Source organism: Acomys russatus, chromosome 21 (genome assembly GCF_903995435.1).
Source record: "Acomys russatus chromosome 21, mAcoRus1.1, whole genome shotgun sequence".
In the NCBI taxonomy this organism is placed as follows: Eukaryota; Metazoa; Chordata; class Mammalia; order Rodentia; family Muridae; genus Acomys; species Acomys russatus.
In genome coordinates, this window is record NC_067157.1 from 20472443 (window position 1) to 20486079 (window position 13637).

Genomic DNA, 13637 nt, shown 5'->3' on the forward strand with positions numbered 1-13637 from the left:
AGGGAATTAAATAGAGAAAGGCAGAGAACGCCAAGAGAGAACCTAGCTTGCAGGTAACTTGTGTTTATAACTGCAGGTGCTGGGATTCGAACTCTGGTCCTGTGCAAGAGCAGTGAAAGCTCGTAAACACTGCACCATCTTTCCAGGCTCCTAAATTAACCTTAGCTTTATAGATAATATGAAGTTTCAGGCAAGGCTTTGACAAGGCTTGATCTATTTTACATTAGTGAAGTGTTTGACCAAGTTGACAAAATATAAAAATGACTTATAATAAAGCAGTTTTATGGTAAGTTCAAAATTGCTTGATGAAGTTAGCTTTCAAATAAGAAACAGAGTCTAAGGGTTACTCTCTAAGAAGCATATTAAACACTTCCACTGGGGCCTCTGTCACAGCATGGTGAATTTGTACCTGCATATAAATTCTGGGGAATAATCTTGGCCCTTTTCTCTCTTGCTTTATAACAGGATAAGGCTATGTATCCACAGCAACAAATTTCCCTTCCAATAGGATTCACAGAGAAATGGGATGCAAAGGAATCTATTTCAACTGTTCTAAACATTTTCTAGGACCACTGACCTCTACAACTAAATTCCCTCCATTAGTCAATGCTCTTCTTTCCTGCTGCCGCTAGGTTCTCTTGACTGCCAAACACAAAACAAAGTTTCCCCTTGTTTACTTTTTGCTCCATTACCCAAATCCAAAAATTCACAAGTCCAGAAATGCTGCCTTCAAATAGCTTCTAGACTCAAGGTTCTGCCTCAATACATGAACCATAATTAGTACCTTCTTAAATGTTTTTTAAAATTACATGGTTTCATGTTTGTCAGTTTTACTGATTTCTTTTCAATTTCTTTCAGTGCCCTTTTCATTGTTCCATACTAGCAATGAACATAGGTATTTTGGGTAAGACATTTATACAACCGATCTGTATTTGGGATAATTCAAACCAAGCTTTGCAAACACAAAGGCATTTCTCAGCGAGTCTTTTTCATGCCACTTCAACAAAAATGTATCAGTATATTTTACAGAAGTAAGTCCCTTTTTAACAACTGACCTGCATCAAATTGCACATTATTACTCCTCTCAAATAATCCGTCATCTATGGCAGCCCAACTTGACATACACTTAACCTATTTGCCAACCAGTTTCCTTATGCTACTTCAAGACTCAACTTTTGTCTCTTTACATTTCATAGAATGGTAGTCTCAGGTCAAGTTAAAAGGGAGTGCTTCATTACCCAATATTTGTCACGACACTCTGTATATTTAAGGCAATACACCATGTATCTTTTTGTGATATTACTTCTCATAAAAACTGGTGTGTAGCTTACCAGAGATTTATATTTCTTTTCAAGAAGTCTCAGTACTGCAGTTCTGCTATAGTATGCATGCTAAAATTAAAAAGAATGGCATTGAATGTTAAAGGTCTGTCATTTAAAATCTATTTTTTCTATCATTTACAATATCATAAACCATACCATCACTTAGGTTTAAAATATTATAATCAATGTCAAGCAGGTTCTCCTAAGTGCAATGAACTACAAGTGTAGTAATAAAAGGAATGAAAATTACATAAAAAATAGTATAGATCATTTAGTTACAGATTAGAGGTGAGAGGAACAATTCATACTAGTGTATGATCCAAGAGAAAAATATGTAAGAGGGAAACGAGACCACCAATTGTCTACGGACTACATCCAAAGAAATTGACAAAGGTAAAGGATTCCAACATAACAGCATCTTTGTCACCTTACGCCAATATTTTTATATATATGGTTATATCCCAAATAGCTTGGCGCCAAAAATGCACGGCACTAAAACACATGCATATATAACATTGTAGAAAGCCAAGGAAAACCCTTAAGTATTTTAGCTAAATTTTGTCAGGCTGTTTTAATGCTTAAATTTGGCCCTTCATTTTATTTAAAAACAATAAAATAATTAAAATATCATTTTAAAAATTCACCATAATTCTGGTAATAGAATTTTTACTTCATTAGAGATCTTTAGAGTTTAATTCAGTTCATCAAAACCCTGTGTGTTTTAACCCTTTGGCTTAAATGTTTAAATATCTATATATCCCTTTCTCGGTATTATTAAAGAAAATGTACTGGTGCATAAATAAAATTACTTTCAATATTATCCTGTTCTGCCAGGCATGGTGACTCACACCTATAATTCCCAGCACTGGGGACATGGGAGACAAGACTCAGGAGTTCAAGTCCATTTTCAACAACATAGTGAGTTCAAGACCAACCTGGTTTACTAACAGAAAATGCTTACAACGAAACCTTATTGCATCTTTATCAGCAAGATCAGCAAGCCACAGCCCTCAAACCAAATCCACCTACCATGAACCTCTGTAAATAATATCATATTGGAAGACCCTGCAGCTGTTATCACTTATTAAAAAGCTGCAAAGACTGTTCAGGCCACAAAGCTAGAAATAATTACCGGCATTCTACCTAAAATATTTGCCAACCTTACCTTAACCACAAAGGGTATAAGAGAATGAGATAAGTTTCTGTTGCTTTGATAACATAAATGAAACAATTAAAATTTTCTAGTGTTTTGGTTTTTGTGATCTGCCTCATTAACTTATGCATTGAAAATCAAAGTGTTCAGTGAAAAAGCTTTACAAATAGTTATTAGAATATAATTTCATTTTTAAAACAAAGTCTTAAACATATTAATATATATAAATATGAATCTATATAAACCTAGGGCTTAACAATTATCCCTTTGTTGTATAGGATTTTCTTCAATGAGCCTTTATATTTTTGACATATTATCTTCAGTAAAGCTAGTTTCATCCTTTAGAAAATTAAGAAAAAGTTTCAGATGTAGAGTACAAAAGATTCTGGCTAATTAATTAAATTGACTGAATTAACGATAATAAATTTGAAAGATTTATCAACCACAACTACACAGGTGATAGAAGGGGTTAGCACTAGAGACAGCTCTGCACTCTAATTAACTGGATGGACAGCACAGACTTGTGACACCAAAAGACAAAGACTGCTAGGCAGTCATCCAACTGCCCAGTTAAGTACTAAATGAGAGGGTCACTGTTGTATGGCAAGTCCCCGACCCCTTTCTCTGCTCCACTGAGACAAAAACCTAGAGCTGGGTAGACATCGTGAGAAAGATGAAGACAGAAGCATAGAAGTCTGCGTTGCTGCTGCTACAAGAGGGACCCTGTTATTCCTCATCAGCTGACAGGGTGACAGCATAAAGAATACTTTACCATGACTTTCAGTTTGGGGCTGTCACAAGCTTCACTGAAAAGTGCCAGATTCAGGCCTTAAACATATCCCCAAATCCAGGTTCAGGAAGCCATAAACAGAAACTGATTCAAGGCATTATCCTCCAAACCTACGAAAACTGAGCCTTGAATCTTTATGTCCTGCAATACCTGTATAAAATTTTTGAGGCGTTTAGATTCCTGGCAATTAGGATCCTCAGGAGATCATTGATCTTAAACATATTCAAATGGACCACCACTTAAAATCCTCTCCTGACTTTGACAAGGCAAAAAATCCTAGACAAAACAGCTTCCCCGTACTTTAGATCAGACACTCCCAAATGGGCACAGCTATTTCCTGCCATGTCCAACTGTGTACAGAGTAACGCACAGAAAAGCAGTCAGAACTTGGCACACAGCAAACACATAACCTCGGGCTGGTCACTAAAATGACAGAGAGCAAACACTTCTCCTTACCATCCATTTCTTGAACCACACAGCTTTAGTATCAACTAATGCAAAAAAATAGATGGGATCCAAAATCTTCTGTGAGACAAGGTGGGTCTGGTCGTGTCTGACTGACAACAAGGACAACGTGCTCTCCACGATTTCCTCCATATACCTGCAGTGTGGGAAAGAAGCAATTGTTAAAAAACAAACCACAGTTAGTACCCGTCACATCAGGGATGTTCTTATCCTCAAGGAATACCAACATGGACTGTAATCCTTAGGGCTCTTTTCTATTTCCTGTAAATGGTGTAGGTTCAGAGCTACATTCAGTTTCAGTTTTCCTGCTCTAAAAACGTAAGTTCTTTCTACTTCAATACTCAGTTCTCCAACCGTCACTTTCACCTTTACATTCACAGATGCTCTGACAACCTTATCAGAATTTTTAAACTGAATGGAAAAATAAAAAAGCATTTAAGAAACCTGTTCAAAGTAGCAAACATTGCCAGAACCCAAGACCTCAACATCTTATTTCTTCAGTGTTGTAGGTGACATCAAAACAACATTTGACTAGAACCATTTACACAGCTAAGTACAAAGAAAAACTGTAGTAAAAACTTCTGTCCTAGAGTACTTCTAGGATGCTTACAAGTTATACTCCGTCATCAAGGAAAGACAGCGCATGAGCTCAAAGTAGGAACTTGAGGCAGAAATCATGGAGATGCTGCTAACTGGCTTGCCTTTTCAAGCTTGCTTCCTTGGGCTCACTAAGCTACTTTTGTTGTACAGCCCAGGCCTGTGAGCCTATATGAATTACTGCCCACAAGAGGCTTCTTACTATGAAAATACCGCCATAGGTCCATGTGATAAGGGCAGTTCCTCACATGAAGGGTCCTGTGTCCTGGGTGATCCTATTTTGTGTCAAGCTGACAAAACCTCAGCACATATAGAACCATGTAAATCGCTGAAGACCCCTGTTCCCTTCTATCTTTGAAACATTTGAGGGGCATGGCCTGTGCCTGACATTACAGGACTTGTGGGGACTTACTTCTCTGGGTGACGAATCCAAAAAGATGGAGCCTCTTTCTGATATTCATTCAGAAGGCGAACCTATAAGCAAGGCACAAAAGCTCTAAAGTACTATAATTCTGAAATACGGGCCTACTTTGCATAAAGTACGTTCTAGTGAGTGGATACCTTCTTTAGTAAGCGGGTCACAGTAGGATTGGTTATGTCTAGTCCAGTGGAAAGAGTAAGACTGTGGTTTTCTCTAGAGAGAAAGTATAACTCCAGATATTTAGCTGAAAACAAAAGTGAAAATATAGTCATTATATTACATAATGATTCTGGAAAAGGTCATTGCTTATGCAGTTTTAAGTACATATCAGAGAAAAACATTTGTAATGATTTAATAAACATACCTAAGCTTGTATAAATTTCCTTGGTCATGTGTAATGGTGAGAGTGTAAAGGTCTGTGCATAGAACTTTAAAATCCGGTCCTACAGAAACAAGAAAGCACATCTTCATTTAAGCTTCTTACAACAGCATAGATGAGACACTTTTCCCTTTCATTTGTTTAAACAGAAAATGAACACAAAACCTATGAACCTATGAACAAGAACCTTGTTTATATCACCCAGGGTAATATTTTCACAGAAAATTGGAGGCCAGATGGCTAAAGATGTCTTTGGGTAACTCTAAGACAGTCCCACTAAACAAAGGCTATTAAGTATTTCAAGTCCATATTTATACTTGCAGTAACTCATAAACATCTGTAATTTTTCAAGCACACATAACAGTTCTATACAACAGCAATGATGTCGTTAGCAATTTAGATGCATCATGAACTTAAAATAAAAGGATGTCATATTTGTTTTATACTCCAAAATGATATGATCCTACCTCAAATTTTCTTTATTACACTTGTTTGTAAATTGTTAACATAAGTAATGAGCTGAATCTTGTTGCACAGCAATGTATAAAGGTTACATGAAGCAATTTACAATGACCCCCTAGAAACCCAACATGTTTACAAAGTTATAATTTCTAAAATAAAGAAAATATATTCAGGCATAATTCTCTTCCATCAAATACAGAAAAAAATCAGTGAAATTGACAATTGTATTTCTCCTAAGCTTTGAAATGCTAAAAGTGACCTTAAAAACTACTTCTTCCCCTCATTTGAAGTCCTCGTATCAAAGTTTTTATAGAACTGTAGAATATCCTGTGGTGCGCGTCACTTTGCACTGCATCCAAGTATTAGGCAAACATCTTTTTCTTTTGATGTAAATAACAAAAGTGGTTCCCAAATCTTTTCTGCTCCACAGTCCAATAATATCTCCACTGATGGAAGAGGGCAATACAAACAGACAAATGTACCTGGATGCTGTGTTTTCCCATAGCTATTTGCCTAGTGTCTCTGTTGTGGTTTAAAATTCTAAAGCTCCACTGCTGAGCTACAAAGGAAAATGATCAAATCGTGCTTGGGTCCTTACAGTGAACATGGGGTCTGGGCTGGACAGAGATGTGGTCAGCTTTTCACAGAGCGTGGTCCAGTTTTCACAGTTTAGGACATCGGATGGAGGAGCTGAGCAGAGCGTTTGCAAAGCTTCGTATCTCACCTATAGGTTTTCAAACAGCAACATTAATGCTAGAAGAATTTCAATTCTCTAAGACATTATTTCACAAACTACTAAAAAGTAGAACCAGAGATACTATTTTGTTTTTGTTTTTAATCTCCCTTTTTAAAGTTTGAATAATTTATTCAGGTTACATCCCAATTGTTATCCCCTCATTTGTATCTTCCCATTCCCTCCTCCCTCCCTCTTCTGCCCTATTCCTCTCTCCTAGGCCTGTGACAGAAGGGGACCTCCTCCCCCACCATATGATCACAGCCTATCAGGTCTCACCCTGATAGCCTGCTCACCCTTCTTCTGAGTGCCACTAAGCCTCCCCACCAAGGGGAAATGGTTCATGTCAGAGGCAGTCCCCGCTCTCCACCCAACCATGGAGAAAGCACTGTGCATTGGCTAGATCTGAGTAGGGGTTCTAGGTTTACTGCATGCATTGTCCTTGGTTGGTACAGCAGTTTGTGCAGGCCCCCTGGGTCCATACTTGCCAGCCTTAATGGTCTTCTTGTAGGGTTCCTGGACCCTCTGGGTCCTTCTATCTCCCCATCTTCCCATACCTCTCTCACTGGGGATAAACTGTTTTTTAATGAGGCCTTTTTGAGAATCCAATGCCCTTTTATAAAATTGCTCTGAGGAATACTGTTGTGTAAGCTAAGTACTAACTAGAGAAAATGAAAACAGGTTGTGTTTTGTAGTGAAATCTGAAACAGTAGTGTACCAGAGGCTGCTACAGCTAAGAGAAAGGGATGGCAGCTGCACTGGAGCCACCAAGCAGCGCTGTCCAGGGGCCTCATCCTGGATGTTTCTCACACAGTGCCCACACAGGCCCTAGAGAAGCCTTCCCGTCCCAGCCTCTCTGAACAGAGGAACAACCTGATCAAACACTTTCATTTTTCTGCTCAACCATATTTTCTGACCTCGCCACTGAAGTAGAAAAACTAATTCAGCAGTGAAATGCAGAATTGAATTTCTGCATTCCCTCGGGAAGGCTACTTCCTAATCAGACATCTTAGAATCCAATCAGAATTCACCCAAACCACCATGACCCGCAGGACATGAGTGGAGAAGGTTCCAAGTCAGTAAAGCACAGCTTCCTTGACACTCTCACAACTGCTAAACAGCAACACGGCAAGGCCAAGCTTCTACTCAAAGCCTGCTCACTTGAAATAACTGCAGCCCACTGAGTGACAAGGAGAGCATCACACACGGGGGCAGAGATCTCCATCACAGACTCCAGATGAGGCGGAAATGCAGGAAGTCTGAAAATATCTATATAATCCCGCTGAGGTAAAACTCTTAAGACACACTGGTGGGACAGGCATTAGGAGAACTAGAAAGAGGGTCTGAAAAATCAGGAGCTTCCAATATTAAGTAACTCCTCATTTACAGTTAACTTCTAGAACAAAACCCCATTAAAAACGTACTACTCAAAAGAAGATAAAGGGTTTGTGAACAAGAGTATATCTACAAGTAACCAATTTAAGTTAAAGACAAATTTTTAATTTATAAAAGTAGTTTAAATAGTATCATATCCAGTTTCTTTTAGCACTTTTTACTAATAATCAAGAAAATAAGCAGAATGAAAAATGCCAAAAGGAAAATAAAGTATTCTCTGATTTAGATTTCAATGGGATAAATTATACCTATTCATTTAAACTAAAACATTTCTGAAAAGTAATTCATTTGAAAAAAATGAGACTAAATGACATTGACAAAAATATAACGAAGAATATACCCAAAAGGCTGAGGTTTAAAACCCTTCAGCCAGGATCCCTCTTCAGACGACCTGTCTCAAGTGGCCTAACCAGGAATGGACCAACAAATGCTACTCTAAGTCTTAGTCAGAAGCCGCTCCTGGCAGTGAGCAGAGGTCGATGCAGAGACTCATGGCTGCAGAAGATACTGAGAACAAGCGACAGCTGAGGAAGCAGGGTCAGCACAGACGTGGGGCGAGAAAGCAGGAAGATATGGAGAAGGCTTCAGAAACGCCATCTTCTAAGCAAGACATAGCCATGGCAACCATGAACTCCAAAGGCCAGCCCTGCTCACAGTCAGCTGTGGATCGGAGAGGAACCCATGGACCCCAGCATGTATTGAATTGTTGCCAACTCACAGATGCTGGCAGAAGGAAAGCAGAGAACCCAGTTTTGTACCCACTGTTGAGCCCACAGGCTGCAGAAGGCAGATACGACTCTAGGGCCATACAGACAGTCCTACTTAATTAAACTCATAGGGAAACAAAATGAAACAAAAAGTCAGGAATGTGAGAAGAGATTTAGTGGGGGAGGGGCTGGCAGGGGTGAGACGGAGCTAATGGAGAGTGAGGTGAGTCGTCAAAATACAGTAAATACACGTATGAAATTACCAAAGAACGAAATGCGTAAATAAAGATTTTTACATTTTCAAGGAAATTCAATTCTGTGACACAAATTTCAAGATCCTCACTAAGGATGAATCCATACTGTTCTCATTAAAACTGATTTGCTAGCCGACAGCACTATATATAGTTCCTCACAAAGAAATTTATTTTATAAATTGATGCAAACAAATGTGCAAAGACTTTAGGGAGAGGCTGATGAAGAAGGAGTGAGAGTAACCAGTAGGCACTGCATACACATGGACAACTGTCTAAAAAGAACCCAATTTTTTAATAAGATGTTTTTATACTTTCCATAAGGAAAATGAAACCAATGTTATTTAAGTGAAGGAGCAAAGAAAATACATTAGGAACACTGGTTAAGTTTTATAAATATAATTAAGATTAACTTTTTTTTTTTTTTTTTTTTTTTTTTGGTTTTTCCAGATAAGGTTTCTCTAGCCTTGGCTGTCCTGGACTTGCTTTGTAGACCAGGCTGGCCTTGAACTCACAGCAATCCACCTGTCTCTGCCTCCCCAATGCTGGGATTAAAGGCGTGTGCCACCACGCCCAGCTAAAATTAACAATTTTTAAAGACAGATTTCATTCTTACATATAAACATCATTTTCCTTGGCTATCTAAACATTAAACACAATTATTCCTGATTTTTCTGTTTCCATATGCAAGTGCTTTCCAGCTCCTGAAAAACACATATCTCCAAAAAGCTTTATCTGTAGTGGGTGTGGTGGTTTGAATAAGAATGGCCCCCTTAGGCTCCTGTACTTGAATTCTTGTTCCCCAATTGGTAAAAATGTTTGGAAAGAATTAGGGGATGTGGTCTTGTTGGAGGAGCATGTCACTGGGGGCAGGCTTTGAGACTGCAAAAAATTCCTGTGATTCCCAGGGCCTTCCCCCCCCCCCGCCCGCCACCCCTCCCCCCTTCGCGCCTCTCTCTCTCTCTCTCTCTGCTTTGAAGTTATGGATTAAGATGTGAGAACTCAGTTGTTCCTTCACTCTGCCATTATGGAATCTAACCCTCTGGAACCATAAGCCATATTAAATTCTTCCCTTTATAAGTTGCCTTGGTCACGTTGCGTTATCACAGCAATAGAAAATTAACTACAACACTTGTCTTCCATTTTCACTGTGCCCTTTTGGGACCTTACAAACACAAACTTTAATCTTAGTTACAGTCTTATGAATTCTTCTTGTATAAATTTCTTTTTTCATCTATTCTTGTACATTGTGCTGTGTGTGTGTGTGTGTGAGTGTGTGTGTGTGTGTGTGTGTGTGTGTGTGTGTGTGTGTGTGTGTGTGCAAGACATGGTTTCTCTGTATAGCCTTGGCTGTCCTAGACTAACTTTTAGAGCAGGCTGGCCTCGAACTCACAGAGATCTGCCTGCCTTTGCATCCCTGAGAGTTGGGATTACAGGTGTGCACCACTGTGTCTGGCTACACTGCTATATTTTTAAAGCTCTGTTCACCTTTTAACCTCTCGCTTTGCTAAAATTTGTTTCTACCAACCAACAACATATGAGCCAAACTCCCTCACTGGACTTCAGAGTCTTGACATGGCTCTGGTCCCAGCAAATAGCTCAAGCAAACTTCTCTTCCCTCTCTTTACTACCATATTTCTAAAACTGAAGCCATATTAAATTCTCTTTAATAAACAAAGTATGTTTATTTGTTCCATGAAACAATGTAAAATATGTAATTAGGAACACTAAAAAGTAAATGCTCACTGTGCTATTAGTTATTTTTAAATCTTCAAAAATCCTATTGCAGTTTCTAATTCAAATTGACTTTCTAATAAAGCAAAATATCAATAAATAGTAATTCTTAAAGTCTCTCAAAATATAAACAAGTATAATTTATTCCATTTTTTTCTTTTTAAAATGTTTTTTATTACTTTATTTATTTATTTGCTGCATGAAAGTGGATGTGGATGTGTTGAGGAACATGTGTGAAAGTCAGGGGACTTGGAGAAATCAGTTTCTTTTTGCACCATTTGAGTCCCAGGGACTGAACTCAGATCATCAGGTTTCGTGGCAAACACTTCCATTGCTGACCCATCTGGCTGTCCCCAAACTCTTCTTTTTTTTTCTACTAAATTGTTAAAGTTTCAAGCATAAAAGTTCATGAGATGTTTATCAAATGCAAAATATACAAGAAAAAAATTGATGCGATCTATCGTAGAACACAATTTATATCTATGAAGTACATAATACTGAAAACTTGTCAAATAAGAATGTAAGCCACTCACAATCAAACGTTTTTAAAACCCTAAGTATGACAGTTTACTAGGGAACTTAGTCACCACCCATATTTCAAGACATTATACATAATATACCATGTTATCTATTAAAAACTAGTCTTTAAATAGATGGTCACATTGTCTAAAACTGAAACAAGCAGTGAGTTTTCTTAACAATAAAAACAATATTGTAGAAGGGGAGAGATAGAGGAAACTGATGGTTCACAGGCCAGCCAGTGCAGACAACTGGTAAACCCCAGGTTCAGTAGAAGAGATTAGATAGATAGATAGATAGATAGATAGATAGATAGATAGATAGATAGATGGATAGATAGACAGACAGATAGATGATAGACAAGTAAATGAGTAATCAATAGAGCATGACAAATGATCTTGATCTCTGAATTTCACACACACATATACATGAACACACATGTATATGTGGACACACAGGAAGAAAAGGAAAGAAGGAATGAAGGAAGTGAGTGAGCAAATATGAGTGTTCATTTCAGACAGAGAATTTAATGAAAGTTATCAACCCATATAATAAAGGCCTATCATCCACAACACAAAAACAGAAAGGAGAAAGAAAATAGCCTAGTTACTGCTGATTGCACTCTGGACAAGCACATGGCATCTTACTGAGCTTGACAACTATCCTTAAACTTACCTCTTCCGGCTGCCCGGGATCCAGCTGATCTAAAATCAGTTGTAGTTTTCCTTGACAAAATTTGTAGCTCTGTAATGAAATTGAGAGGACAGACAGTGATTTAGGACAGCCATAAATGACTGTGCTAACACAGCTGCAGGCAAGGATCACTCTCAACAAGAGAACTGTCATGTTTTGATCTGGAGAGACCCGTAACTTCAGTTTACCATAGTTTTATAGTCAGAACTGACATTCCTGTACACGAAACTGATCGCTAAGTATCCATAATATACACACCATTGTAAGACTCAAAAGATAGTTTTAAAAACCAACAAAAACAACACCTTGTGTATCCAGAAATGTGATATGAATAAAGAAAAACTACCAAACAGCAAACAATAGAAACGTGGGAACAGCACAGCCACCCTGCTGCCTATCCGCCCGTGTTTCCCTCTTCCCTGGACTTCCCTTGGCCTTTGTATTTGGTGAAAAATTCCCAAAATAAAGCCATCCATCTAGAAAAGGGTTTATAGTGCACCCATAGGCTTCTCCAGAGATTACTACTTAGACCTTACGTCAAAAACCTTGAGGAAACATGTCCTGGTGACACAATGGAAGTCTGTACCCTTCACCACTGTCTACACTACTGCTCTGTTGACAGCATGGTGTCATTACTGCGAGTTCAGAGTAGGGCAGGGGTATTTCCCCTAACTACACACAGTTCTGGATCTTTTTCACTTTAGCATCCCCATACCTAGAAAGTGCCTACTACAGGGTTAAATACCCAGTCTTCTGCTTAATAGAAAAGTCACCCAAAGCTAGGCTTTGTCCTATTGTCTTTCTCTATGAGAACAATAAGACAGCAGGCCTGGCTACCCCATCACAAGAAAATCCAAATGAATTACAGACTTCATATCACACTACATAAACCTTCTTTAAAGGCCTCCCAAACTGGGGCTGGATATATAGATCTGAGGATACTTGTTGCTTTCTAAAGGATCTGAGTTGGGGTCAGGAAGTTCACAACTGCCAGCAACTCCAGTTTTAAAAAACCCAAAGTCCACCTCCCATACTCCACAGGTGTGTATGCGTGCGCACACACAGTACATGCTCATACATCCAACTTCGCACATTAAAAATAACTCTTCTAAAGTTAATAAAAAAGACATCAAAATGACCCCTCTTACTCATTTTAAAACTGAATAGTTTGGCTATTGAAAAGTCTAGGCATATTATTTTTTAATTTTATCTATAAAAGTGTTTTGCCTGTGTCTTGCAACATGGAGACTAAATAGGTCAGAAGAGGGCATTGGATTCCCCAGAACTGGAGTTATAGAAGATTATGAGCCACGATGAGGTGCTGAGAACTTAACCAGGTCCTCTGTAGGAGCAGCAAGTGCTCTAAGCTGCTGGCCCATTTCTCAAGCCACTGCTGCTATTTTTAAAAACATGAAAAGAGAGCTCTAGCTTAGAATTCCAATTGTATTACAATTAAATAACTAAGATTATGAAAGATAATGACAAAGTATACAGAAAAGCAGCTATCTTGTTTAGTGGAAAAGTACATAAACATAGATAACTTGTAGAATAGAGATCTTACACAGAACACATATAAACATGTGCCTTTATAAGTGCACATCTGAATGTACACGACATACACATGCATATGAATATGTATAATATATACATATGAATGACAATATACACACTAAAGCATGTGTCTATATTACTTTGTATACATAGTCATTCAGCTAATGGATAAGTTAATATGTTTCTTCTACCAGGCTCTTGTACCTCTCTCTTGTAAATGATTTATTCTGCTATTTCTACCACATTATTTTTACAAGATGTTATAGCATTCAAATGTCTTACCAGAAAACTTGTTAAAAGGATTTTTTAAACAGAGTGCTAGTTAGTTTTTGCCAACATGACATAAGCAGAGGAAACGTGGTTTCCTATCCTGGGAAGAGGGATCCTCAATTACAGAACTGTCTCCATCAAACTGGCCTATGTGTACATCTGTGGGGCATTGTCTTTATCAGTGACCAACGTGGG

General features: G+C 38.3%; 1 protein-coding gene across 1 annotated transcript in view; it reads right to left on the reverse strand.

The window, feature by feature from the left end:
* The window catches only part of Tbc1d32 (TBC1 domain family member 32), a 196755-nt gene that overhangs the window by 156948 nt on the left and 26170 nt on the right, over positions 1–13637 (reverse strand). Inside the window, exons 4-10 of the mRNA XM_051164597.1 lie at positions 11604–11672; positions 6188–6313; positions 5113–5191; positions 4889–4992; positions 4740–4801; positions 3722–3866; positions 1332–1391 (exon numbers count right to left, since the gene is read on the reverse strand). Of these exons, the coding sequence (XP_051020554.1) occupies positions 1332–1391; positions 3722–3866; positions 4740–4801; positions 4889–4992; positions 5113–5191; positions 6188–6313; positions 11604–11672 (645 nt within the window). The remainder of the gene's footprint in view (positions 1–1331; positions 1392–3721; positions 3867–4739; positions 4802–4888; positions 4993–5112; positions 5192–6187; positions 6314–11603; positions 11673–13637) is intronic.